This window comes from Puma concolor, chromosome C1, assembly GCF_028749965.1.
Source record: "Puma concolor isolate L17-30 chromosome C1, mPumCon1.1.hap2, whole genome shotgun sequence".
Taxonomy (NCBI): domain Eukaryota; kingdom Metazoa; phylum Chordata; class Mammalia; order Carnivora; family Felidae; genus Puma; species Puma concolor.
This window is the reverse complement of record NC_141674.1, coordinates 192154640-192180172: the sequence shown is the minus strand read 5'-3', so window position 1 is coordinate 192180172 and position 25533 is coordinate 192154640. Positions and strand designations below refer to the sequence as shown.

The 25533-nt window shown below is 38.3% G+C and overlaps 1 protein-coding gene across 5 annotated transcripts in view; it reads right to left on the bottom strand.

Moving 5' to 3' along the window:
• The window catches only part of PARD3B (par-3 family cell polarity regulator beta), a 1009985-nt gene that overhangs the window by 521670 nt on the left and 462782 nt on the right, over positions 1-25533 (bottom strand). For all 5 annotated transcript variants that reach the window (XM_086719408.1, XM_025934777.2, XM_086719410.1 and 2 more), the window contains one exon: positions 13683-13792. In XM_086719408.1, the coding sequence (XP_086575534.1) occupies positions 13683-13792 (110 nt within the window). The remainder of the gene's footprint in view (positions 1-13682; positions 13793-25533) is intronic.

Sequence of the window (25533 nt, the reverse complement as noted above, 5' to 3'; positions counted from 1 at the left end):
ACCTAAATTGTATAAACACTCAAGTCATTTGAGACCAACTTTACAGTATACACTTTGGCATCCAATAGAATGATACCATTTTTGGTGGAAAAATAAAGTGTGGCTATAAAATAATGAAATGATTTCTCCTTTCAGGAAGAGGCTCGTAAGCTGGCTTTGAAAGAAGTTTCAAATGAAGACTGCTCAAAGCTTTTGAGGAATGGCAACATCAATGGGACAGAGGTATGTACTCTAGGGTGCTACTTGCAAAGCTAACATTTGAGTGAAAAGAGGCTATGTTGGATTAAGACATACTTGAAGCAAAATGTCAGCACCTCTACTTAGTTATATAATCTGGAGTAAATAAGTTAACTTATTTGAGCCTTAGCTTCTTCACCTATACAACAGAGTGAATAGTGCCGAACTTGCAGATTTTTATTGGACAAAACAGTACATTTGAGTATATATAATAAAGTGTTTGCAACTGACATGAACTTGGAGCTGAGCAAAGAAAGTCCCTGACTCCATGACATCCTGGGTACTATTATGTGGCTATCTGTTGTCAGTCTTAGCACGCAGATTAATGCTATTAAAACGGAAGTTAAATAATTAAATTGCTTCATGGTTTAAGTAGGCTATTATGCAATTGGAAAATGTATTGCATTTTTGTTTTGTTTTGTAGAGACACAGAGAGAAAGCGGGGGAGGGGCAGAAAGAGAAGGAGAATCCCCAGCAGGCTCCACGCTCAGCACTGAGTCCAATGCAGGGCTTGATCTCACAACCCTGAGATCGTGACCTGAGCTGAAATCAAGAGTTGGATGCTCAACCAACTTAGCCACCCACGTGCCCCTTGCATTCTTTATACAAACCTTTTATAAGTAACCCCTGTTCTTTTGGCACAGCGCTATGTCCTGGGCACACGGAGGAAATGAGGTCCACCCACAAGGGGCTCAAAGTCTAGTAAAGAGATATTAAATGTGGAAAGTGATAACATGAGGTAGAAAGAATTATAATAAAAATATGATAGTGTGCGTTGGGTAGGAAGTAGTTAATTCTGCCTGTAGCAGAAAGGGGTTAGGGAAGTATTAGTAAAGAAAGAGACCATGACACTGGGGTTTGAAAGAAAACTGGATATGCACTATGGGAAAGAGGGCTGAATGGCAGTTGTCCTGTGCCTGGCAGAAGCCACAGCTGGGTGAAGACACGCAGACAGAAGCACTCAGCTTCTTTGAGAAACTGTACACATTGTGTATGGTGTGTGCAGTGTGGTGTGGCTAGAGATGATGCTAACCATACAGGTGGGGGGGGGGGTTAGGTTGTCAAAGGTCATGCCAAGAACTCAAAAGTAAACCCTGGCTAATGTGGTCAAATGATTTCAGACAAGGATACCAAGGCTATTCAATGGGGGAAAAGCAGTAAGCAACAAATGTTGCTGAAAAAACTGGATATCCACATGCAAAAAGAAAAAAAAAAAAAAGGAAGGTGGACCTTTACCTCACACCATATACGTAAAATTAGCTCAAAGTAGGTCCACAGACCTCAACATAAGAGCTAAAACTCCTCAACTCTTAGAAGAAAACATAGGGCAAGAGCTTCACAACACTGAAGTTGGCAATGATTTCTTGGGTAGGACACCGAAGACAAAAGCCACAAGAGCAACAAAGTAGAAAAACCGACATCACGAAAATGAAAAACTTTTGTGCACCAAAGGACTCTATTAACAGAGTGAAAAGGCAACCTACAGAATGGGAGAAAACATGTGCAAATCATCCATATGGTAAAAGGTTCATATCCACAATATATAGAGAATGCCTAAAACTCAACAACAAAAATGAAACCACCCAATTTAAAAAAGGGTAAAGAAATTGAATCCATGTTTCTCCAAGGGTATCTCTCACTTTTTGAAAATTCATGTTATACCATTTTCCTTTTACAAAAGATCTATATTAGTATCTTTTTTCTCCAACCAAAAGAAATCCTTTTTATGAGAAACAGTGAAAATAGTGTTCAGTGTTTGTTTTGTAGCCAGCATGCACTACGGGGAGCTAGACTGGTGCCAGTCTTCCCTGGGAACGACACTGAGCATCAAGCTGCCACAGCTTTCAACTGTGTCTGTGAGCATCTGTGTTTCATCATGATTTACAGTGGGCAACCATTAGCAAGATGTGTCCTAAGGCATTAGAAACGCCCGGGGGGAGGGGCGACTGGGTGGCTCAGTTGGTTAAGCGTCCGACTTCAGTCGGACTTCAGCATAGGTCATGATCTCATGGTTCGTGAGTTCGAGCTCCGCGTCAGGCTCTGTGCTGACAGCTCAGAGCCTGGAGCCTGCTTCAGATTCTGTGTCTCCTTCTCTCTATGCCCCTTCCTCACTCACACTCTGTCTCTCTTTCTCTCTCTCAAAAATAAATACTAAATTTTTTTAAAAAAAGAAGAAAAGCCTAGGAGACATTATTTTTTGGGGGTATTGGAATGCTCAAAATTTTCCCCATATAAACTAACGGTAATTGCTTTTGTGCGTCATGCCATTTTGGCTTACCAAAGGTTTTCATTGCAATACTCTACTTTTGATAGTGGGGGAAACCTGTATATAAATGGCTAATAGGCACATGAAAAGATGCTGAACATCACTAGTCATTTGGGAGATCCAAATCAAGATTGTAAGATGCCACCTCATACCGTGTTAACAGGTATGATGGATGGATACTATCTAAAAAACAAAAAAAGAAAAAGAAGAAAAAGAAAATAACAAGTGTTAGGATTTAGAGAGATTGGGAAGCCTTGGACACTTGTTGGTGGGAATGTAAAATCGTATAGCTACCATGGAGAAGAGTATGGGGGTGCCTGGGTGGCTCAGTCGGTTAAGCATCTGACTTTGGCTCAGGTCATGGTCTCACAGTTCATGAGTTCGAGCCCCACATCAGGCTCTGTGCTGGTAGCTCAGAGCCTGGAGCCTGCTTTGGATTCTGTCTCTCCCTCTCTCTCTGCTCTTCCCTTGCTTGTGCTCTTTCTCTCTCAAAACTAAATAAATAAATATTAAAAAAAAAAAGAAGAGAGTATGGTGGCTCCTCCCCCAAATTTAAAATAATGATATGACCCAGCAATTCCATTTCTGAGTATATACCCCAAATAACTGAAAGCAGGGTCTGGAAGAGGTATTTGTACACTCACATCCGTGGAAGCATTATTCACAGTAGCTAAAAGATGAGACAACAAAAGTATATATCAACTCATGAATGGGGAAGTAAAATGTGACATATACATACAATGGAATCTTATTCATTTATACAAAGGAAGAAAATTCCTGCACAAGGTAACAACACAGATGAACCTTGAGAGCATTATGCTGAGTGAAACAAGCCAGACACCAAAGGACAAATACTGTGTGATTCCACTTACATGAGATACCTAGAACAGTCAAATTTATAGAAACAGAAAAATAGAGCAGTGGTTGCCAGGGCCTAGGGGAGAGGGCAGTGGGAAGTCACTATTTACAAAGTACAGAAGTTCTGTTTGGGATGATGAAAATGTTCTGGAGATGGATAGTGGCCGATGGCTGCAGAACGATGGTGAATGTATTTAATGCCACTGAATTGTATGCTTAAAAACGATCACCATGTAAATTTTACATTACATATATTTTACCACGCTGAAAGAGAAAATAACTTTATTCTCCTTTCTGTATTGCTTAACAAGTATAGAGTTTTAGTTTTATCAGATGGAAAGAGTTCTGGAGATGGATGGCGGGATGGTTGCACAATATTATGAATGTACCTAGGGCCACTTAACTGGATACTTAAACATCAGTTAAGACGGGGGGTGGGGAGCCTGGTGGCTCAGTCAGTTGAGTGACTGGCTCTTGATTTTGGCTCAGGTAGTGATCCCAGGGTTGTGGGATCGAGCCCCACGTGGGGCTCCACAATGAGCATGGAGCCTGCTTAAGATTCTCCCTCTCTCTGTCTCTCTCTGTGCCCCTCTGCCCCTCTCCCCCACCCGCACTCTCTCTAAAATAAAATTTTTAAAAGTTTTTAAAAAATTAAGCAAACATGGTTAAGATAGTAATTATTATATGTATTTTACCACAATAAACAAAAGTCCTACCAAGATCAAGAAATTTAAAATATATCCTGGAGGCATAGGAAATGGACAGTTGTTATAATGCAGGAGAGTGACATGGTCAAATTTTGTAAAAAGATTCAGATGTTTACAGGAATATAGTAATTTTATTCATGAAACAATAAGGAACCATCTCATACTAGTAAAAACCTCACTGGACAAATTAAATAACCCTTAATTAGACAATGCCTATATATAATGTGACTATTCAAATGACATTTTGACTTGATCAATGTGTGAACTTTTGATAGGTGTTCTAGATATGTGCTATCACACTACAGCAATATCAATTGCTTTGGATGCTTATTTGTTAATGTTTGGATCTTCATAGAACATAGGTGACTGTAAATTACATTTTATTTAAAAATTAGTAAGTCATGGGTTGTTGACACAGCAGTGAAATTAAAGGCACAGAAAAAGGGGACGATACAATTTCTTTAGAAGCATATCCATCAATTCTGACTTCTGATGATTAAAAATCTGCCTTTTCCTTTTTTTTTTTTTTTTTTTTAATTTTTTTTTCAACGTTTATTTATTTTATTTTTGGGACAGAGAGAGACAGAGCATGAACGGGGGAGGGGCAGAGAGAGACGGAGACACAGAATCGGAAACAGGCTCCAGGCTCTGAGCCATCAGCCCAGAGCCTGACGCGGGGCTCGAACTCACGGACCGCGAGATCGTGACCTGGCTGAAGTCAGCCGCTTAACCGACTGCGCCACCCAGGCGCCCCTGCCTTTTCCTTTTAAAGGGGGAATACTTCTTTACGATTTCTGCAACAAATGCCATTTATCCATTTCTTTGCTTAAAAAGGAGGGATTTTTGTAGGGAAAGAGGGCTGGAAAGTCAGTTGGAAAACATCAGGGCAATGTCAGTCTGAAAATCATCAGCCAGTTCCAAGTTAAAAAAGATTTGCTAAAAGTAGCAATGTTTTTACTGGTTCAAGTCTGTCAGAAGGCTTTGGATTCTCTAGTGCCTCACACTAGTAACTTCAAAACTAATGCATTCCAGATGTCCCTACGATCATCTAATCAGACATCAAAAGCTGTATGGTGACAAGCTCACATGCTGCTTACGAGGACACTGTATGTTTCCACAAGTGTAAAACATACACAGTAGCTACTTTTAAAATGTGATTCATCTAAATCAGAATTCTATTTTAAAGTACAGAGGTATTAGGAAGGGCCCACCCTCCTGAGAAAGAACGAAGTCTTTTAAATGTCTGTACAGTGTCATTCTGTGACTAAAGTTTGAAAGGAAAAACCAAAATGAAACTTGCACTTCAGAAGAGTTTCTGTTGTGAGAAAAAAGAAATCCCCCATCAGAAGAGATTTCTAAGAATCACACCACGCTCAAGGAAAAAAAAATCTTTTCCTCGCAATACCCATCATTTTACATCTTCCCAAGATAAACCCCCCATTAACCCTTTCCTTCCGTGCCATCAATTTTCAGTAACGTCCGCAACGTGGAAAGCCCACACAGATCAGAACATAGAGCGGACGTGGTCTATACCTTTGAGCTTTCACTTGAGAGCAACATGATCTACTTGTACTTTAACCTTCAGATTTAAGTTGTGCTCTCTTCTACAGAATTTAGGTGTGCACAGGTATGGGTGTGTGTTTTTATGCTGCTGCCTTTTTCTGTGTATTTGGCCTCTTAAACACACACACACCCCTTAATATTATTACCATGAGCAATAAAAATAAATTTTGGTGTTTTGGATGGAAATACAACCTCTTTCCATGAACAATGATAAATACTGAGACATTAAAAGGAGATTTAAAGTTGCATTCATACCAACAAAGTTAATTTACATCTGGAACCCTAAAGGTGCTGATCTTCATTCCTAAGAAAAACAGAAGTTCATATAGGATTTCTATTTATTATTTCCTTTTAGTTATGTGAAATTTGAGGAAATCATGCACAATTTAAATAATTTTCTTAGGGTCACCAAGTCATTGCTGCAATCAGACTACAGGATCTTGACCATTAGGCCAAAGCTACTCTAAACATCATCTTTACCAAATTTTAAGCAACACTGTGAAATTACATCTGCCCAAACTGCTAACACGAGATATTCATTAGTGTTTTTGCTAAGAAACACCTTGTAAACGTTCCCATACTCTTGAATTAATTCACATCCAGGTTTTTTTTCTCTTTTCTTCCAAATCACTTGAAACCAGAAGAACCTCTTAAAGAAGATGGAATAGGAGGAACATTTCGAAGGGGAAATCCGCAGATGTGGTGGGCGTACGAGAGGGATGCTGTCCAGACATTTCTAGTCTAATCAAGGATTTTCTAAATTCTTTGAACACAGTTATTAGAAAATTACAAAGCTATAACTGCCAAGATCATGAACTTCTTGATTCTAGAACTTACAGTTTTGTTGACAGAGATGCAGAGCTCAGATAATTGACTCCACTACGTGCATATTAATTTCTATTCTCTGTTCATACATCAAGGGCGCAAAGTTAGGCTTTATAACATCCGTGCCTAGAATTATCAGTTTTTTTTTCTCTTCTTATAATTTCTGTTCTTTCTGAGAGCCAATTACTATGTGAAATCACTGCTGGAACTGTAAAGAAATGAAGCGGTTCTCACAATTGAAACCACTGACCCAAACTGCTGGGTCAATACGCATTTTAATTCCAAGAGGGGAATTTGTGTTTAAGCATCTCTCTCCCCTTGTCAACACAGGTAACACATTGTCCCCAAACAGAAATTCTAAACTAAAGTTATTTAGGGAGTAAAACAGTATGTTGAACAAATAATGTCACAATTTTCACATTACAATTCACATATTCGTTCATATCTATAATATAGACACACAAGGATGCACATCTTTACGAGAGGTGTTAAAAGTTGTTGAATTCATTCTGTCCGTCTCAGAAGTAACAGCTTTAATCATCTGGTGATATATTTATGTGTCAGGCGTCGAGGCTTGAATACAAAAATGAACACACTGACTCAGGCCTCTGAGGAGCTCAGCCTTGTAGTAGACATGTAAACAAGTGGTTATATTTGGGTGAGATAAGAGCCAGTAGAGATGGTGCACATGGGAATTACCTCTAGGGGCTTGGAAGGTGAGCACAGTGCAGACTAAAGGCAAAGGGCACTAATTCTGATCCTTAAAATGTATTATTTGATCATTTGGTACTTGCTCGCAGATTGCGAGCGTTGCTTAATTGCTTTAGATCTGGTTGGTCATCATGACCAGTTTGTAAGTTTCCTGAGGACAGGAACCATGTCTTATGCTTTCCAGATGGCACAGAGCAGAGGTCTTGGACATCTAAGGGATTAATTAATTTATGTTGACATGAAAGCAAAATTCATTCAATTTTCATTATGTGCAGATCAATCTAAACAGCAAAAGACGACATGTCATGGTTATTTCTTTAATATCTGAAACTTCTGAATAGCTATACATCTTTTAGACTTTTCGATTCTGGACTAGACCGAAGAAGAATGATTAGGCAGCATACCCCTAAACAGGGATCACATTTCCCAGGTTCCTTTATTAGTCACAGTACAGACATTCAGCCAATCCAATTTTTTTTTTCACCAACCTCTGCAAGATTTGGTGAAAAATTCTATTGCAGAATAAATTAGGTTTCTGGATTTTCCCCACCTGGAACTCAAATCTTATAAACATGACTGCTTCAGAAATTAATCTGCCTAAACTTGCCAAACTAAGTAAACATTGGGCCCCATGAAATATTGGATGGCAGCTTTATCTCTTAAAAACAAGGCCATATGAAAACCATCGGTGCAATGTGTCTCCAAGCTTTGGTCTTATCAGCGCACAGCGTGAACAGCTGGAGTTACAAACACCAGGACTATTATTAAATCACTGTGTCAGGAAGGGGGAAAAAAAAGAAAAACCTTTTGTAGGTTTCAGTATCTCTAAATAATGCAATTATATATTACATGCTATTTCTCCCACCCTTTTGCTCATCAATATCCATCTCTCCTCATTGGAAGACAATGGATAGAAGCTTCCTTCCAATCTACATCAGTGCCTACAAAAATTACTTTATTTCACTGTTTCTATAGCTACTTAATTGCATATCTAATGAATAGAAAAACATGATTGGGTCATTCAAAATTATTAAGTTTCTGTTTCGGGTTTTGACGGTCAGAGACCTACAGTCAAAAGTTCTCTGCCATCTCTGACAATTGATAATTTTAATCCTGAAATTTAAGCCACTTGAATTTCTCTGAAATATTTCAATGCTTTCTTCCATGGAGGTGAAAGCATTTAAACCAGAATCAGCATTGATGATGATTTCAACATATGTGATTGCACAAAGGAAAATATCTCACGTCAATACTCCATTGGACTGTCTGCAAAACACAAACAGAATGCTCCTATTCCCTGGAAATATTTCCTCTCTCTTGAAGCTACCTGCCACTATCTTTGCTGATAAAATACCAAAAACTCCAAAGAACCATCTCATCTCTATATACACAGGGCCACTGGAAACACCTCTCCCCAGGGTGTCTTCCTTTTACTTCCGATCTTACTCTTGCTTAGAATTGTGTTGTTACTCGCTGAAGAGTTATTGCTGACCTCTCACTGCAGCAATTCAAAAACCTATCTTGAATTTACATCCTATGTGTTGGATAGGAAAGGTGATAATAACATGAAACAGCCTTAATTATTTAATATTGGGGAGGTGGTAATTCCCACTCCACTTCTTAATCTCTATCATTCATCATATTCTGAGAATTGATGGTTTTCTCACGTTATTTCATCCTAAACCTGCCAACAAGTAGTTCTTGATTATTTTTTTTTCCTTTTAAAATTTGGTGATAGTCTCAAAAAAAAAAAAAAAAAGAGTGATAGAGTCTCTTTCACGAAACACACATGCATGTGCATTGGGTGAAAGAATAAAACTCCAGAGTTAACAGACCCTCTGAAGCTCATCATGGACTCCCAATTTAATAACCTCAATATTGCCATGTTATTTAAAAAAAAATAAAACGTATATATTATGGATACAAACTTTTAAAAGACAGACCAATATTTTCTTAATTTATTTTGGTGATGCAAGACAAGTAACAGTTTTAGAACAAACAAAGTCATTTAGTATCCGAGAACAGCCACAGCATTATAATTTTCAGGAATCCACTTTTTAATTTACTCACCCTGCAGGATCATTTTGCTTTAGGGGTTAAATGCGAAACTATAAACAGTCATTAAAACACAAAACAACCATAGTAGTTAACCGGATATTAAGAAAAAAATCACATCTGTTTTAGAGTTCTCTTCCACCCACAAATTCAGGAACATCAATTTTAAGAACCTGGTTTTATGGCATGCCCTTAAGCCAAGAACACCAGGTTACAATCAAGGCAAGAGAGGTAAGATATCCCATAAGCAAACTCCCGCTATTACTTCTTGCCCCCAGGATTCTCTTTCTTTAATTCAAAAGCAGTCAGTAGAATTGGATTTTCTATTGCTTTGAAAGATAAACAGTCATTACAATTTGCACATTAATAATTATACTATTCTGATTAACTGATGGGTTTATGAAAAGAGAAAGAAAGAGAACAAGTTTCCATGCTGTTTAGCTGGTGGTACCCTAAGTAACCAATAGTGAGACTTGGTGGCTTTTCACTACACAAAATTTGAGTCTTGCAGAGGATCTGATTTTTCTAATTCAAAAGCTTTTTAAAATGTCACCTTCTCTGAGAGTGCACATCTTAAATAACCAATTTGTAATAATTTAACCAGTCAGAAAATAAGGGCAACTTTTCCAACTTTTCACAAACATGTATCTCTGGGCATCAAAGAAAGTTCTTCCCGCTATAGTAAGCCTAATGAAGTGCAAGTAAAAATAACAGTCATCAACTGTGGTTTTAAAGGCAATATTTCAACATAATCAAATGTGTCAAATATTCATCCTTACAGCTTTTTAAGCTGTGGGTTATAAGTAAGTTTCATTTCTTGGGAATGATTGAACATAACCCACTTGGGGCTCTGCCATCTGTGAATTACTTACATGTGAACACTCTGGTTAAGAGATGGAAATTTTGATTTTTTTTTTTCCTTTGGATACTGAAATGCAATGCAATCACACAGAGCTTTTTAAGCAATTATTTTTCATGTTAGTTGCACCAAGGCTGTATTATCACATACGCCCCATATTCATCATCACTTATTAAATCATAGGCATCAAGTATGGTACAGCTGAAGTTGTAGAACTATGGAATTTGAGAGATAGGAAAGAATCTACAGTCTCTAATACTTCACTCCCTGGGCTCAGGCGCTTGCCACAAACACCCCTCTCTGCAGTGTGCTCTGATGTAAGAGTTGTGGTTGTGTTCCCATGGTTTCCTGGAAAGGCTTTCCTCTTATCACTGAACAAACAATAAAAGTGACTATGGGGCTATATGTAGGGTGCCACATAATTTATCATCCATACATGGACACCTCTGAGAGTTAGTGGGGACACTATTAATAATTATGCCAGAACAAGGACTGCTCCAGGCAAACCTAATCATACTGTTACCCCAGAGATGATGTGCAACTCAAAGAACTTCTCCCAAGGGCCTCAAACCATTTCATTAATGCTATATCCAATTTTACTTCTGTCTGGAGCTGCTCCGTCCAATGAAAACAGAATGTGAACCAGAGATCTAGTTTTAAACTTTCTAGTAGCCATGCTTTAAAATGAAATAGGTGAAAATAAATTTTGATAATGTATTTAACTCAAACCAATATACCATAGTATTATTTCAATGTATAGTTAATATTAAAATTATTAGCAAGATCTTTTATATTCTATTTTTTATATTTCTTTTTAAGTTTATTTTCAGAGAGAGAGAGAGATAAAGTGGGGGGGGGGAGAGAACAAGTGGGGGAGGGGCAGAGAGAGAGGGAGAGAGAATCCCAAGCAGGCTCCACACTGTCAGTGCAGAGTCCAAGACGGGGCTCGATCTCATGAACCATGAGATCATTACCTGACCTGAAATCAAGAGTTGGACACTCAATCGACTGAGCCACCCTGGTGCCCCACTCTTTTTTATATTTCTTTCTTTAGAACTCATTATACATGTTACAATCAAATTACATTTCTAGTGCTCAATAACCACACGTGGCCAGTGGCTATAATATTGGACAATGCAGGTCTCAACAGTCCATGAGTCAGGATACTCAGAAATAAATGAACGGAATTATAATACATTCACACACATGCCTTTTTCTTCTAGGTAAGAATAGACACACCTAAATGTCTTCCTTTACTAACTTTGCTTGTTCTGCACAGTAGGGCAGTTAACTGTTTCTTGCCTGGGGTGAACTAGACTTTGGAGCAGACAAACCTTCACGTGGTAGATCTCTTTCGGAGAACAGAGAGAATGCTCGTATCAGAAAAGGTGGGTAAATTGCTGAGAAATTCTAGAGCTTTTCTCAGACTAATATGCGTCTCGCATTCCAAAGTCCAACACACATGTACACTGAGAATCCTCCATGTATTTGACACTAGAAACAGAAAGATAAACAAGGCATATGTCTGTACCTTGGACTGTGAGGGCTTAACGTTTTCTTGGACATTATTTTACAGTTGAAGAAAGAGAAGGCTGTGTGTGATGCAGCAGTATTCTGTGGCAAGCCAAGGACCAGAGTCTATTCTTTGGGTCTCAGGTCTACACTTCATCAGTCAAAGAGAACACTCAGAAAAGGAAGAGATGCGTTTTCCTTTTTACTGTTGATACATGCAGACTCAGCCACTGCTTGGTAACTTGTATACGGTTAGGGAAAAGGATGTGCGGCACCAGTCTTTCTTCTTGAATTGGGATTTGCATCTTTGCTAGTAATAATATACTCCCTCACCAAATACCTCAACTTAGAACTCAATGGTATCACAGTTTGGTAAGAATATGGAATCTATCAGAAACATAATAGTCTTCGTTTCCTGTAAGAAAGCAATATTAAATATCTTTACTTGGTCTAAACACAGAGTGTAAGTGAAAAAAAAAAACACTGAACAAAATACTGGTGATTTTCTGCATGTGAATGATGGCAACACAATCAGATACACTCTAATTTGGGGGTTTACTGACATTGTAAAAATAAGCAGTAAACTGTAACTTTTCTCATTATATAGCTTCCCTTCCTCCAATCCAATATACTTGGGCTTAACACGGTCTCAATCAGTGTGTTAAACACACACACACACAGACACACACACACACACACACACACACACACACACACACACACAAACCCCACATATTGGTTCTGTTTATACTCACCATTAAGTAGAACACATACCTGATTTCTATTAAAGTCATGTTCCATTAAATATGTTTCCTTAAAAGTTTGGTGGGGAAACATTACATCTAAAATATTTTCAGAACACTTGCTTCCTTGTTTACAAAAAGAACTATGCCAAAATACTGCCATAAACTTATTAGTAAATACTCAATGGTTTGGCATAGTGACTCCTACCTCATGTACTGGTTCTTAGCACTCATGGCACTGGTTCTTGATAAAAACATTTTACACCAGACTGGGAGAACCTGGTTAGCTAATTCAGCATCCTTCTGTACCTTGAAAACACTGCTTTTTTTCTTAAGGCACTGTCCACAGTGAGACTTAATATGGAGAAGAGCCTTGCTTTTAGGAAACTTTTTAATATGACTATGTTATTGAAGACCACCTTTTGCAGTAACAGATAGCCATTAACCAAAATCTAAACCCCAGGCTATTTCAAAGAATGGGCCACAGTTACAACTCCTCAAAGTGACTCAGGATTTATCAGAAAGATCCATCAGTACCATATAAAAGGAGGATATTGTCTCCTCAGGAAACGATTCTCCATTTAACCTTTCAGCTGTTAAGCATGTCTTGTTATAAGCACTTCTGGTATATGATTTTATTTTTCTTTAATTTTGAATGCTGAGTTCTAGAAACCCAATACTGGTACCACATATACATGATATTGGTATCTTGAAACTACATGACCAGTCACCACGGCATGACCTCACAAAGCACTGCATTAACGCTGAAAATATATAAATTATATCCTTGGGTGTTACGAAGCAGGAAGAGGGAAATTCAACAGAGTAGCACGCTGGTTAAGAGTATGACCTTTGGAGCCAAATCACCTGGGTTAAATTCTTGGCTCCTCTACTTACACGCTGTGACTTTAGATTAATTACTAAACCTTCTTCTGCCTCAATTTCATTATCAGTAAGATGGAGACAAAAAATTGTACACACCATGATGTGGAAGTTTAAATGACTTAGGGTAAAGCACTTAAAAGAGTCCTTGGCACATAATTACTATTTTGTAAATAATAGCTATCACTAGAACTTATATTCTAATGATAGCTCATACTACCTATTACTAACACTATATATACACACACACACACACACACACACACACACATATATATATGTATATATATGTGTCTGTGTGTGTGTGTGTGTGTGTGTGTATATATATATATATATATATATATTTATATATTTCCCATTGAAAGATCTCTAATGATCAACTTCTTAAGACTACAAAGTCCTAGTTAGTCTATGGGTAAGGCACTTTGATCTTTCATTAGAAATGCAAACTCCAGGATACCTACTAGAGTAACAGGTTTCAGACTCTGGCCACTGGATTGTGAAGCACTCGGCTGGGCGTCAGCAGGTGGGCCTGGCGCTGGGTCACTGCTTCTCCTCACCAGCAGTGGAGTGCCTGTAGGACAAAATAAGAGGTGAGAGGTCAACAGAACCCTGGGGAGAAGAGAGTGCATGGTACAATGCGATTTAATTAAAAAGGTTTACAACATGCTTTTATGTAAAAACATTCTATTTCTAAGGATGCTTGTAAATTAATCCATTTAATGATCTTTTGTCATCTATTTACAGACTGACACATGGAAAGAAAATCTTTCAACTCTCATCTTTCCTCACTTGCATTTCAAAACAAGCCATTGTACTTAACCAAAAACTATTAGGCAGTGCAGAAGTTGACCGTGTGCAACCTGAAACCGATCTAGAGAATATATCTGAGTATTAAAAAGAATGATTATCCAGCAGACAAGTGAAGAGATTCCCATAGTCAGTGCAATTTGTTATTCAGTAGAGCTAGAAGTATAGTTATCCCTGCAATTTGGTGCTTCCCAAATCTTTTGAATGATGAAATACACTGAAATAAATTATTTGCTGGGGTTATAGCATTAATGTCTATTTAAGTATACAAAGAGATTGGTTCCATCCTCTTCCTTTTCTCCTAAAGTAGATAAAACTGATAAGGAAAATAAGTTACTTCTTCTAAAAATATACCTTGATTTCTTTTTAATTTAATGAAAGCTTCCACTATTAAATATTTGAGCCAGTTATTAAATTCTGTGAAAAGATCATACTATTAGAAAGTTCAAGTGAAATTCAACCTTAACAGAGCTAGCGGCCTAACTAGTCTGCCTGCAATTAGGCTTAAAATAATTTGTTTCATACAAAATTGGCCACTATGGAGGAAACTCTCAAAAAAAAAATCTTTTGTGGTCTAAAAATTGCTCTCATATAAAAATTAACTTTTTATTTGCATGCTTTGGGGGAAAAACGTAGAAAGCAGTAGAAATGCAATTCTCCATTTATCAATATTCTGAAAAATATTCCCCAAGTCTCTCAAGCTCTGGCTGTTTAAAATAACATTTTTCATATTCCATTTTAGATGGTGTGGTTACAAAAAGTGAATCCACTTTGAAGTTATTTACAAATCTGATTTTTGTATGTGTTCCAACATTTTTATCCTGTGTACAAAATATAGACGCTAACACCTTCCATCTTTGTTCAGGTTCCTTTTATCCTTGCTTTTTTTTTTTAATTAAAAAGCTTTTAATGTATATTTACTTTGAGAGAGAGAGGGACAGAGTGTAAGCAGGGGAGGGGCAAGGAGAGAGGGAGACAGAGAATCTGCAGCAGGATCCAGGCTCTGAGCTTTCAGCACAGAGCCCGACGTGGGGCTCGAACTCACAAGCCATGAGATCATGACCTGAGCTGAAGTCAGACGCTCAACTGACCGAACCACCCAGGCACCTCATCCTTGCTGTTTTTTTTTTTTTAAACTTCTTTTATAATAAGAAATTAACAAGCTATTTAGAATGAAACACTATCCAAAATGTTTATAAAGTCCAACTTTATGTTCCATTATTTCTTTTTTATTGATAAACATTTCACTGCATTATTCCCTAATTCCTCCACATCCATCTACAAATTTTTTAAGCAAGTGACATAGCAATAGTTGTATGGCTGGCAACTGTGCTTGAATGAAACATTAAAGGAAAATAAGTGGAAGAGAAAGTATCATAAAATCTCAAGACAATAGAGTTCCAGTCCTGTACCAGTATTTATTTTTTCCGATTCAGCTGATCTGAATTACCATTAACATAAAATGGACCAATCATTCTAAATGTGGTATCTTCAGAAGCAACCCATTATCCTTAAAATTAAAAAAGAGAATGGGGAAAACTCCACGAAACTCCGGTTTGTTTCTAAACATTTAATCCACACCAGGACACTGCATGCCAACAATCTCAAACTGGATTAAAAACAAATCAAAAGCAAGTAAAACCAGCATGGGACACCAAGATCCAAAAATAAGTTGATTTACAGACACAGAAATGGAAATTTTAGTGATTGACAGCTGCACTATTTTTCTAGCTGAGTCATACACATGTATATGAATATATATAGAATGTGTGTGTGTGTGTGTGTGAGAGAGAGACAGAGAGAGACAGAGAGAGACAGAGAGAGTGAGAGAGAAAGAGAGAGAAAGGGAGAGAGGGAGAAAAAGAGAGACAGGACAGCAAGACCTATTATATTTTTGGGTAATAAATATATTTTTCTTAAAGCCACACTAGATAATTTTCATGCAGCTATAAGGCATAGTTGTGACTCTGCTTTCCATCAATGCCTGCTATTTTAATAAGAAAATGTTAAATTATTTAAGACATAATTCTATAACAATATGAATTGAGTTTGTGCATTCAATCAGTAGGCCATAATATTATATGGTGTCTCCCAGAACAAGATAGTTCAGTGTTGTACCAGCGTACCCACTCTTTGGGACATTAACCAAAAAAAACAAAACAAAACAAAACAAAAAACCCCAACAAAAACAATAACTAACATGGCTAGATCTTAAACATACTCTCAACTTATCAGGAGTAAGTTCTGTTGTTGTCTACTTTTTCTGGATCAGATACTTGAATGCCTTCTGGTGAGCCACCTTCTAGTTTTTCTTTGGCTGCCTTAATGTGTTAATACCAAGTATAAATCATTTTGTAAAGGAATTAATACGGAGAATATTTAAATATGAACTGTTACCTCAGAGAGTTTTAAACAACCCTTCCCTTGGCAACTGAAAATTCATTTTAAAACCAATTTTAAAACAAAATTTTAACACAAATTTAATATTTGTTTCTTTTTCATTGCCAAGCCTCATTTGAGGATGACTTCCAGGAACAGACTGAGCCACAACTTAAAAACAAAGACAGACACATCCTATATAGAAAAGAAGACGAGTACTTTCAAGTCTTGGAGATGATGTGGGGAGAACCTTGGATAGAAGGCCCACCTTGCAGGCATGGCTACCCGGAATGAAAAGGAGACAACCACATCCAGTTTTATAGAATTTTCTGGGTGAGGGAAAAAGTAAATAAAATGTAACCTCTGCGTCAAAGGAGCTTATAACCTAACAGCGAAGGTCAGACTCTAAGAACTATCATGTGTCTATGCAGTGGAGAAGTCCGTGGGTTTTGAAGACAAAAAAACTGGGCTTCACCTTTCCTGGCTCTGTGACATTGGGCTGCTTGATGACACAAGCTCATCATTTAAAGCCTGGTGATAAAAACAGATCACAGAATTGATGGGAGGCTGAAAAAAAGGCAGGCAGGCATGGGACATGGTACTGCGCGGTCTGCAATTTTTATGCAGGAAATGCCCCTCCTCCCAATAAAAAGGAGATAACAGCACTTGCTATTGTTATGAACAGTGCTATCTGCTCAAAAAATCGAACACCTGAAAGTCAGTTTTCATGAAATTATATGTAAATTAAAATAATAAAACATAATTCTGTGCTGAGCCAGGTATAGACTTACTATAGAAATCAAAGCTTTTAAGAAAAAAACATGATGTTGTGGGAAAGGAGTTCAGAAATGGAAAAAAAAAAACCAATAACCCATTATTCATTGATAGTTTTTAGTTAACTGATAAAGGACTCTTAGATTTTAGAGGCAAAAGCCCTCAGTTCAGCTTAAGAGAACAGCACTATTCCTTGGATATACCAGTTTAAAAGCCATTGACTGCAAAGCCCAAATAAAATAAGAAATGTTTTGTAGTGTAAAGCATAAAATCTTATACAATTGCATTATGTTTTTCCACATAGTTCAATATTTGAGGCCTCATTACGCATCAGGAGCTCTACATGGAGTGGCCGATATTAAGATGAATAGTCAGGGTGCTTACTTAGGGTTTATTTTTAAAAAGAGGCTGCGAGGACAAAGAACAATTTACACACACATGCGTATCAGTGCAGTGTTCCAGTGGGGTCACGTGTGGGTTATTGAACCCATACCCATGAGCATGCACACTGTAGACTAGACCAAGCCCCACTTTATTTAGGCAGAGGCACAGAAACTTAACGAAAGTCACAGAGAGCCAAAGAGAAGCAAGTGACCCTCAAAGCAGAAGAGTTCCTGATCAAGTGTGTAGCTCCTGGTGACCCTGTCCTTGAAGATAGGGTCTTGCCACATCAGGAAAATCTAAAATCCTTTCTGGGGCACTGACCATGCATATCCAGGGCTTTCATTCCACTCAGGCTGAACTTACTCCCACACTCACCGCTCTTGCTTGTAAGAAGATGGCTAGACTCCTCAGGTTCTCCAGGCCTTGAGGCAACCAGCACTGGAGTCAGTTCCTGGGTGTCTATGAGTGATGGCACGTCTCCTCCCACTGCTCAAGCAGTCACCATTTTAATGATAGTAAAACTAGGATTCAAAGGGGTACAGTTACCTGCCCGATGTCCCCCTATATATGTAAATAAAGGAGCCCAGAGGAGGACCATCTAATCCATTTGGGGGGAAAAAAGAGGGCTAAAAGGTGCAGCAACTAGTTAAAAGGATCAAATTGGTACATTAATGAATCATGCAAGATATAAAGGCCAACACAAGTTATCTCCAGAAGTTTCTGTCCCTGTTATAATAACACACACACACACACACACACACACACACACACACACACACACACACACATCGATGGATTTTTTTCTACATTTAGAGGATGTGTCTGGGATGGAATTGACTTAAATGACAGATAATATGTTATACATAAAATTCTGTCCTGGAGATTTTCAAAGACATCTTAGAAATATAGACAGTTACAGAGACTGAAACCAAAGTCCAGAAGAATCATCCACATGATGCCTCAATGGGCAGAGGAAAAACAAACAAAAAACAAGGACTTTAAACATGAATCCCATTTCAAACATCAGAAAGGCACATGTTCTAAATTGTATGGTGTAGAAATTTATCTAAAAATGGTTAATGAGGGGCGCCTGGGTGGCGCAGTCGGTTAAGCGTCCGACTTCAGCCAGGTCATGATCTCGCGGTCCGTGAGTTCGAGCCTCGCGTCAGGCTCTGGGCTGATGATTCAGAGCCTGGAGCCTGTTTCCGATTCTGTGTCTCCCTCTCTCTCTGCCCCTCCCCCGTTCATGCTCTGTCTCTCTCTGTCCCAAAAATAAATAAACGTTGAAAAAAAATTTAAAAAAAATAAAAAATAAATAAATAAATAAATAAATAAATAAATAAATAAAAATGGTTAATGAGTCCCCTGAGCAAAACCAAAAGGCTAGCTTGTCATTAATATTGGTGCCATTCATTGTAGGGCAATTGATACCTAGAGCTCTAGGGGGTCCCAGTCCCAGGTAACGTGCCAACAGGCGTTCTGTAAGAAGTTGGTGGCCTTGGGGCACCTGGGTGGCTCATTTGGTTAAGCATCCAACTCTTGATTTCAGCTCAAGTCATGATCTTGCAGTTTGTGGAATTGGGCCCCACGTAGGGCTCCGTGCCAAACATGGAGCCTGCTTAAGATTCCCTCTCTCTCTCCCTCTGCCCTCTCTCTGTCTCATGCATGCACTCATAAAAATGAATTGCAAATGGTTAAAATCTTACAAACTTAGGGGCACCTGGGTGGCTCAGTTGGTTAAGCATCCAACTTTGGTTCAAGTCATGATCTCATGTTTCATGGGTTGGAACCCCAAATCTTAGCTTTAGCCCACTGAGGGTTAGATGGATTTGTTTTTAATACAAGATGTCCTGAAACACATGAGAAACAAGACAATAGATGTTTAGTTGGGCATTCATAAGGATGAGTTCATATTAGAAATTATATTGGCTTCCAGAACAAGGGAGCAGAGATAAGGATGAGGTAATCAAAAGAGGAAGGATCAGGACAGGTGTATCAGTGACATCACATGTAAGACAATGAGAAAAACAGAATTCTGTGTTCTCACAGAATCTTCAGAAAGAAAGGGTATCTAGAATGACAAGTGGTTAACAAAGCCACAGAGGCGAACCCGGAGGGAAGGTCGAGTGGGAGAATGGAGAAAGGAATAGGAGTTTACATGATAAACTGTTATGTTGAGAGAAGGGGTTAAAACCTAGGATTTTTAGAATTTCAATTTTCCTTTGCTCTAAGGGATCACTTCTGTGCTACTGAGTTATCAAATCACCAAAACAGACTGTTTAAAGAAAGAAACATGCTATCTAGCCAACGCTACTGAACACTGAGGACAACAAGATAAATAGGAAGGGGAAAATGCTATAGAAATATACCTAAATTGGTAAATATCTCACTTTGATGATAAAAATGAATTGCAAATGGTTAAAAATCTTATAAATTTATAAAGCGATAAATAGGAAAAGACACATTTTCCCTAGTAATTAATATTAATAGTATATTAATAATATTAATAGTATGCATAAGCCATGTCTTGGTTTCATATACTACATTTCCTTAATAGAGTTTATACTAGTCAGCACCTAGAAGAATGCCTTTCAATTATCCTGTACTTCAACACTCATTGAATGAATTTGACATTAAGTGAATCATTTTGACGTTAAAATATGGATATGTTCTCCTGAGATATGGTGAAGAGAGATGGGGGTTCAGGAGATCTGCCTTCTAGAGGTGGCCCTGGCATGGCATAACTTCCAGGAAGCTTCTCTACCCCAGAGTCCAACCTCTTTCCCCATCAGCTAAGTAAGCATGTTGGATCGGCTACACCAAAATCCTGTTCCAGATCTACAAAGAGATAGTGCTATGATTTATATAGCCAATTAGAAAATTGAAGTCAAGAGAAATTAAGTTCTTAAGTCTCTTGGACTTGATTGCTACTCCAGTTTTATTCACTTGACACTTTTCTTTTTTTTTTTAAATTTTTTTTTTCAACGTTTATTTATTTTTGGGACAGAGAGAGACAGAGCATGAACGGGGGAGGAGCAGAGAGAGAGGGAGACACAGAATCGGAAACAGGCTCCAGGCTCTGAGCCATCAGCCCAGAGCCTGACGCGGGGCTCGAACTCACGGACCGCGAGATCGTGACCTGGCTGAAGTCGGACGCTTAACCGACTGCGCCACCCAGGCGCCCCGTCTTGACACTTTTCTATTGTGGGGTCCCATCTTCTATGTGAGGAGGTGTGTGAAAATAAGGGGAATGACAGCTCTTCAATGCAGGGGGCATTCCTTTCATCTAAAGACGTCAGCAGAAAGAAAGATTTGGATAGAGAGACACAGGTAAAAGGAAAGGTCGTGGGGAGGAGGGGTGAGAAGGCAAAAATTAAGCTATGGTCACACGGGCATGTCTGGCAAGACACTTGACCCACTAGCCAAGGCACACAAGTACCCCTTCCGGAGTGCATGATCTCTCTTGCAGATGACGAAACTGCCTTGTCAGTATTTGCTTCCGATTAATCCTGTCAATACTTCAATAAAAAAAAAAAAAAGAAAAAAAAAAGATGAGTGAAAGTAGTACATCATTTGTAAAGGAGACAACTAGATTTTTTGTTGTTGTTTTGTAAGGATGCTATGGGTGTTAGATAAGGCTTTTCAACTGATACCTACCAAACTCCATTGTACTGCAATCTGGAGATCCATTAAAAAAATCTGGTAATGATATCAATAGGGGCACAATTTACAGCAAAGGGCCGAGAAGAGACCACTTTCGCTACAGGAGTGCTTAACCAGTTTTGGATTGTGATGAATGCGGCAGCTGTGACATGCTTTCAGACACCATGATGGAAAAACCACATGAGAGAAACCAAGTCAAATTCTAGCAGACTTGTAGCTGTCCAAATATTTTAGTCTTAAATATCACCGCTTTAGGAAAGTAACTCCCAGTATTGCCATAAAAGGGGCAAAGAAGTTCAAGTTGACTAACAGTATCATTTTTCTTTCATTGTGGATTGCAAAAGCCATGCCCATTTTATACACAAAAGGATAAATGCAAGTAATGCACAGAATTGTCACCAGCTACACCATAGATATGAACAGGCACATACATGATAAAATAACTTTCAGTATTTGCAAAGCTGCTTAAATTGGAGTGCTAGTGGTATAAAAACAAGTGAGGGGGGTTTAAACTGACCTTTTTTTGGAAATTATACTTTTCTCTGAAGATGGTTATGCCTTCAACTCAAAGTATATTATTGTTATATTCCTGAGGATACATGCTTTTTCTTATATTACATGTTTCATGTTTTGGACAGTTGATACATATAAATTTAGAATGTTTTATATTGTTTAAAGTACTTCATAGCATCGAAGTACTCATGCTGTTGAAAATCAGTTAATGCCATGTGCTAGACATGCCCGAGGTCCCAAGTGTTATAGTAAGAACGATGGCAAGCAATAAAGGGACAAAACTCACTGTATGTGTTTCCCTGATGTGCATGAAAGAAATACAAAAGTGGCCATTTTAGGCTTGAGTCAAATTTAAAATATTAAAAAACAAAACAAAGACAAGCTACAGAGGAGTTCATGTACAAGCAAATGTCCTGATTTTTGAAAGGTATACACTAAAAAAGCAACAAAACATTAGCAAACACAAATAAATATATCTGAACTAATAAAGCCAAATAAAGGCTCTGAAATCTTAGAGGTAGAAGGAAGAAATGTGACCTATGCATATCCCCTCTAATTTCTTGTTCTGGCATTCAGGTACCTCATGGTTTCCCCCAGCCTACCCATCTGACTGCATCTTGTACCATATTCTTTGCCATGAGGCACATGCCAAATAGGACCATCTGCTATTGCCTAAAAATGCCCTGCAAACTCTGTGTTCATGCTGATTCTACCCTCTACATTATTATCCTCTAACACTGTAAACAGTTGTAATCCTGCCCAGTCTTTAAGTCTACTTCTACTTTTTTGGAATACCAGACACAGATTTGCTGTGGAGCTAATAAAGTGTAACTTCAGGGTCCTGCACAAGATCCCCGGAGGAGCCTAAACCACACGATCACAAGATTATAGGATTTTGTAAACTTTACATAAGTAAAATAGTTTAATTGCAATAGGTTAATTCTATCTCTTCCAACTCTAAAGACTCCTCCTGTTGGGTAAACCTAGGTGGCCAAGGGCATTTCTGGGATCCAGATAAGGGGAATATTAGTTGGGGATATATTTTGTTTGAATACAATGGACTATATTTGTATGGTTCACAGACAACATTGTGTATAGTTATTAGCAGTCTTCCTGGTGGGCAATGTATGTAGAATCCTGTTACTCACTGTGATGGTTCACCCAGCATCATGACACTAAGGTAGAGGGTCAGGTGACATATAGAAATAACTTCTTTTTGTACCCGCATCAGAAGGGTATGGGTACTGGAAGATAAACAAGATTTAAAATGCACAAAGCCAGAGGCCAGTCTACAGAAAATTCTTCCACTCATCCGATGTATAAAATTGCAGACAATTCAGTATTCATTCACTATTTGGGTAATTCGGTTCTCACGGATACCTTGACCAATGGGAAGTTCTCTCTCATATGGGAAATGCAGCATAGAATTAAAATTCCCATGCTACTGAGATACAAACTTGTAATGGTTTCACAGAAATGTAATGAAGCCCCATGTTTACACATCCCAAATATTACTTAACGAGCATCCTGAATAGCCATGAAACAGCAAAGACTGAACCACTCATTTGTTCAACGTATAAAGAATATTACATATGAAGAGGTTATTAAAGAACATGCAGCCAAGAATTGTGAGGAAAAGAGTTAACAGAGTTATTTTCAGGCATGAATTAATATGTAATCAGTTAGCATATCATTAATTTTTTTCATATTTTCTGACATCTCCAGTATATTAATTTGTAAATTGTTGTGATTTTTAATCATTAGTAGACATTTTTATGTTCTGAATTGAACATGGATGCTCCTTTTCTTAAATAGCCATCTCCCCAGATTTTGTACATCGAGAACCCTACAAAATGTTGATCTGCCCTGAACCTTTTTAGGGTATGTCACATCCCACTTTGTCTTATGTATAGAGTTGTATCTTTGTTGTAACCCCTGTATTTACTACTTTAACATCTACTGAATGACTAAAATATACTACGAAGTGTTCTAGGCACTCTGGATATTATCAGCACACAACACACAGAGGTCTTGATTTTATAGAGCCTGTAGATAGTTGGAGGAAGACAGATATAAACAAGTACACAAATAATTATGTGTACTTAAGATCGGGATAAAGCAAGTGCTTAAGCAAGAATGTGTGAAGTGATGGGGAGGGAGTAAGTTGGGGGAACATTACACTGTGAGCTCTTTAATACCAAGCAACTCACCTTAGTCGATCATTTAGCATCCCTAGAAAAGTGGGTAACTGACAGATGTATGTTGAATTGAACTAAGCAGAGTGAGAGGAACAAAGATCAACCTCTAAATTCAGATATCTTTGGAATCTGAAGTGTCCCAGACAAGAGAATTGTGGGGGTGGTGGGTGGGAAGAGGGGTCTATGACCCTAACATGTAAATAAATTGCTGCTGTCAGGTTTTTTTCCCTTTACTTAACACTTTTTTCTTCATCATCAACATTTATTTTAAAACAAACACTAGTCACACTGATGTAGCATATGTTATCACCCTTGCAACTTAATGATAAATGAGCATAAAAGTGACATCAACACCAGTGTTAAACAACCGCAGTAGAAGCTTTGAAATATTGACTACAATCTTGTCAATTACTGTGGTTTATGAAGGAGTCCATTGCCCAGTTGATCTTTTAGTTTTCCATAGTTTACAATCTTACATCCTAGATACTTATAAGATTAATCAATATTCATAAGATTTATGGCAACCTGTGTAATAACTAGAAGGATAATAGTTGAGTTTGCTTGAAAAGATTCTTTGGAGGAGCTTTTATTTTTTATTTTTTTAACTTATTTATTTATTTATTTTGAGAGAGAGAACAACTAGGGAAGGAGCAGAGAGGGGGATAGATAATTTGAAGCAGGCTCTGTGCTGACAGCAGAGAGTCTGATTTGGGGCTCGAACTCATGAACCATGAGATCGTGACCTGAGATGAAGTCAGACGCTTAACCGACTGAGACACCCAGGCACTCCATTTGTTTTTCTTTTTTAATTTTTTTAATGTTTTATTCTTTATTGAGCGACAGAGAGACACAGGGCATGAGCAGGGGAGGGGCCGAGAGATGGAGAGACACAGAATCTAAAGCAGGCTCCAGGCTCTGAGCTGTCAGTACAGAGCCTGACGCGGGGCTCGAACTCACAGACCGTGAGATCATGACCTGAGCCAAAGTCAGATGCTTAACCGACTGAGCCACCCAGGCGCCCCTAGGCACCCCTTTTGGAAGAGCTTTTAAATAGAATTCTGAAATGCCTAAGATATACAAGTTAATAAATTGGTATAAAATGATTAAGATGTGGGGCACCTGGGTCGGTTGGGTGTCTGACTTCAGCTCAGGTCATGATCTCACAGTCTGTGAGTTCGAGCCCCGCATCGGGCTCTGTGCTGACGGCTCAGAGCCTGGAGCCTGCTTCAGATTCTGTCTCCCTCTCTCTCTCTGCCCCTCCCCTGCTCATGCTCTGTCTCTCTCTGTCTCAAAAATAAATAAAAACATTAACGTGATTAAGACGCTTAGACTAGGCAGATGGATACATGGTTTTAGAGACTAAAGATGAACTTCCATGCATGGATACTGATAAGATTTGTTCAGCCAGAAAATAGGCATGACCCACGCAACTGGATGAGCAAGTGATTGAGGAGCGAAGGAATCTGGTTCAGACGAATATCACTAGAAAGTCTTAAAATGGGGGACTTTTAACATAATTCAAATAGCAGTGAGTCTTCCAAGAAGAGACAATCCAAAGCACTGTTTTCAAATATTGAGAAATAGGTTTAAATAC